This window comes from Megascapheus bottae, chromosome 26 (genome assembly GCF_031878675.1).
Source record: "Megascapheus bottae isolate mThoBot1 chromosome 26, mThoBot2.hap1, whole genome shotgun sequence".
Taxonomy (NCBI): domain Eukaryota; kingdom Metazoa; phylum Chordata; class Mammalia; order Rodentia; family Geomyidae; genus Megascapheus; species Megascapheus bottae.
In genome coordinates this window covers 17,154,794-17,159,345 of record NC_143534.1, presented here as the reverse complement: position 1 = coordinate 17,159,345, position 4,552 = coordinate 17,154,794, and the positions used below count along the sequence as shown (strand labels likewise).

Genomic DNA, 4,552 nt, shown 5'->3' with positions numbered 1-4,552 from the left:
AACAGTGCCCAGGCCCTGAGTTCAAGCCTGAGGAATGGCACATACACACACAGGCACGCGTGCACACCCAAATACACACACACACACACACACACAGGTGAAGGAATAGTAACTGCACACAAAACAAAGTATGACAGTACACAAATCCATACACTATTTACCACTTGTCATTTCTAGACTAAAGATCTAAGAAGGTACAGCACTAGTATAATAACCAGTCTTAGAGAAAAGGTTGTTGAACTTCCAAGTTAACAGATAAGTATATAAAGACATTTACATAAAAAGCCAAAATACTATTACACTCCAAATCAACAGCTGAGATTTATTATTGCATGCTTATTACTGGGCAGGGGAAATGTTCTACTCAGAAACCTTTCCTATGAATTGAATCTGGATTTGTTTTTCCACATGACTCTTGAGGGCATTCACATCAGCTGGACAAACCTGATACTCCATTTTCTCATGATGTTTGGTTCTCTCCAATAAAACTTCATGTGGTGGAGGTAAGGCATTGTAGGAACCTAGTAAATAAAGCTGGCTAGATGAAGTTTGGCTGATTTCTTCAATCTTTAAGGCCTGCATGATGGCAGGTGCAAACTTTGAGTAATGAGCTGTAGATGAGATAATCACTGGGCAGGTTTTGTCTTGCATTCTGTCTGCAACCACTTTTGCAACCGCAGTGTGTGGATCCAAAATATATCCTGAAGTATTGTAGGTGGAGTTAATAGCTGACAGGCACTCATCCTCAGAGCACCAGTCAGCTACAAAATCCTGCTGGAGTTTCTCAACTAGAATTTTCTCTATTTGGAAGTGACGTTGGTTTTCTAGCTGATTAAATAATTTCATCATTAACTGTCCATCTTTATTTGACACTAAGTATAAATGTCGCTCTAGGTTTGAAGATTTGAGAATGTCTATTGATGGTGAGAAGGTTTGTGCTAATTTCCTTTCTCGTAAATCATAAAGTCCTGTTTTTATAAAGTCAGTCAAAACATGGTTTTGATTAGAGGCGCAGATAAATTTTCGAAAAGGGATTCCCATCATCTTGGCGTACACCGCTGCTAATATGTTACCAAAGTTTCCTGTGGGAATACAGACATCTACTGGGTTTCCAAAAGAAATAAACCCTTGGTTAACGAGATCAAGATATGCAGAAGCATGATAAACTACCTGGGGAAGCAGTCGGCCCCAGTTTATGGAATTAGCTGAACTTAAGATCGTTCCATATTCCATGATAAGAAAGCCAGTAAAATCAGAATCATTAAACATTTTTTTTACAGCTGTCTGGCAAAAATCAAAATCTGACTCAACACCCACTGCACATCCATTTTCTTGCTGACTGCCAACTATTTGTGCTTTTTGGAAATCACTAATTCCATTGTGAGGAAAAAAGGTGATTACAGCTATTCTTCGCTTGTCATTCTTATTCAAATGGCTAAAGGCATTTAAGACGGCACTCCCTGTGTCTCCTGATGTAGCTACAAGGATCATATAATTGCAACTGGGTGGGATACAGTATGCAAAAATATGAGGCATAAGCTGTAAAGACAAATCTTTAAATGATCCTGTTGGCCCATGAAACAACTCCAGAATGAACTGGTTGCCTGAAAGGTACCGGACAGGGGCAATTTTGGAGCAGGCAAAGTTTTCCCCATAAGCAGTCTCAATCATTTCTCCCAACCTGGCAGCTGGTATGTCTGCAGGATGTATGCACCTTTCCAACAAGATTTGGGCCCGTTCTATGTAGGTTGCTCCTACTAGGCTTTTCCATTCACCAGAGCTTAGTTTGGGGAACTCCTTCTCTGGAACGAAGAGTCCACCATCAGAAGCTAATCCCTCAATCACAGCTTCGCTGAAGAATTTTGCTGAAACCTTCTGTTGGCAGTCTTTAGGACAAATGTGCCTTGTTGAGATGAATGTTTCAGAATTCACATCTTGGTATCTCTTAACTGTATCTAGGACTTTCTCTGCTATCTCCTCTGGGGTAGCCCCACTTTCGCAAAAAACTCGAGCATCATACCACTTCTTATAATATTGTCTTCTAAATTTAAGTAAGTCTTTTATAGACATTCCAGAATTGTGGCCTACAATCATCTTTATGTTCATGAATTTTAGACGATTAATTATATCTGTTAGAGGTACATCCAGGTATATAATTATTCCATTTTTCTTCAGATGCCACATGCTAGCATCGTGCATGGGATTGGACCCAGTGAGGGAAATGATACTTCCAGATGCAGACATGTTTAACACAGCTTTTCCTTCCTCTTCTAAAAACTGCTCATTACCAACATCCTGCAATTTTTTAGAAATCTTCATATTCCAGTTTTTTTCAAGGATATCATCATCCACATCTATCACACAACGACCTAGTTTCTGACCTATTATTTTGCCCACTGTGGTTTTCCCGGCACCAGGAGGCCCCATCAGGATGATATTTTTGTCTCCAACAAGAGAATGGATTGAACGCCATGACTTCCTTAATTCTGCAAATGCAAAGGTTCTTGAAAGAAACAGCTGCACATGTTTGTCCATTTTAACATGAATTCTAGGAACACATTTCTGTGTTATCAGCTTCAGATGCTGGCATCGGTTAAAGTGGAACATTCTCTTTTCACTTTCCTGCCAGGTCAATCTAAGAATTGGTTTTAGCCCTTTTCAAGACATAAAAACAAGAAAGGCATTTGGTTACATATTTCAATCGTTTAAAAAAATCCTCACTGAATATGTGACATGTTTAAAAATACTGTCATCCAAATCCCTCATATACTGCACATGCTCTTTTTATAATAAGGTCCTTTCTTTTTATTATAATTATTAACATTGTTTGTACAAATAAAATGTTTTTACTATGGCATTTGTATACATGAATAATCACACCACCCTCCTCCCTGCCCCTCTGTTATTTATTACTTTCCCACCTAAACCATAACTGTCCCTACTCTATTTTCAGATTATTTCCCACATGTGAGAGAAAACACCTAATGTTTGTCAAGAATACCTTTTCAAATCTCCATATACGGGAAAACAAAAAAACAGAAATGTTACCCAGCAAATGCCATATTAAAGAAGGTTGTAAACAGACAGAATTTAGTGTGTGTATATACACACACTATATATATATATACTATATATATATCTACTATATATATACTATATCTCTCTATATAGATATATATGCACATTCATTAAGTATACATATACATAAGTATGCACATATACAAAGTATACATATATTTAGCATGTGGATATTTAGTATATACTTAGTATATATATATGTTAAGTATAGATATATATATATATACTAAATCAAATTAGTATCTTTTCCTTTTATGGAATATAATAAAATTGCTTCATGATTTATTGGTTACAGCAGATATAAAGAGCAGTTGAAGCTGGGATGCATATCACTTGCAATTCACAAATTCTTAACAAAATTTGCAATATTTTCCTTTATATGAACATGATGATAGACTAGCATGTTATTTATTAACTTTTTGTTCATAGAATTCACAATAAACTACAATGAAATAATATACCTATATGTAAAGTATTTAAATAGTTTTCTAAGCTGCAGAACAAGGGTATGACATTTTATTTCCTATCCTATGTCTTTTACATGCATACTGTTCAGAGTGTTTACATATTTTTCATAACCTAGACTTTTAAAAAAGCCAAAGTGAGGGGCTTAGAGTATGGCCTAGTGGTAGAGTGCTCACCTAGCATGCACGAAGCTCTAGGTTCTATTCCTCCGAACCACATACAAAGAAGCTAGTAGTGGTGCTGTGGCTCAAGTGGTAGAGTGCTAGCCTTGAGAAAACTCAAGAACAGTGCTCATGCCCTGAGCTCAAGCCCCAGGACTGGCCAAAAAAAGAAGCCAAAGTGAAAGTTACATTATGCTGATAATTAAGAAAAATTAATCATCAGTAGTGAGGTCAAATTCTTTATGACTATAACCCGATTTACATAGCTCTATCACTTTTGATTCTGTTTCTATGAACAGATTTAATGCAAATTCAGATTCCAGAAAGACAGCCAAGAAACTCAGTGACATTTCAAATGAAGAGAGGAAATATGATTCTGGCATTCAAAGTTGTTCTACAATCCCCTACAGTGATCAAGCCTGTTTTTGGAAACAGACTCACTCATTACTGAAATAAAATATATATGCCAGACAACTCAAATGTTTTATCATGTAAAATATAATTCAGCAATTAATGAAATATTCAATTAATTTACTGATTTATTTATCAATGGTTTATTACTGAATAGTGATGACTGATATAAAATTATAATATATAAAATTATTAATAATTATTTTATTTGTTAATTATTTATTTACAGATTAATTTATTCAATTAATTTACAGATACACAGTGGGACTTTTAACATTTAATAGAGCACTGTTCATGCCATTCAACCATATAAAACATTAAATGGCATATTTAAGTATATTCTGAAAACTTGATTATGTACTATTGAGTATGTCTTTTGGTATTAGACATTTAAGCCATTTTCATCTAACTCTGAATTTAACTTACAAATAAACTAA

General features: G+C 35.4%; 1 protein-coding gene across 1 annotated transcript; it reads right to left on the bottom strand.

Annotated features, from left to right (window-relative positions):
• Positions 1-302: 302 nt before the first annotated feature.
• On the bottom strand, positions 303-2,674 carry Thnsl1 (threonine synthase like 1). The gene has a single exon (XM_090319030.1). The coding sequence runs from the start codon at positions 2,605-2,607 to the stop codon at positions 361-363; it is 2,247 nt and encodes a 748-aa protein (XP_090175156.1). The 5' UTR covers positions 2,608-2,674; the 3' UTR covers positions 303-360.
• Between the last annotated feature and the right edge of the window lie 1,878 nt (positions 2,675-4,552).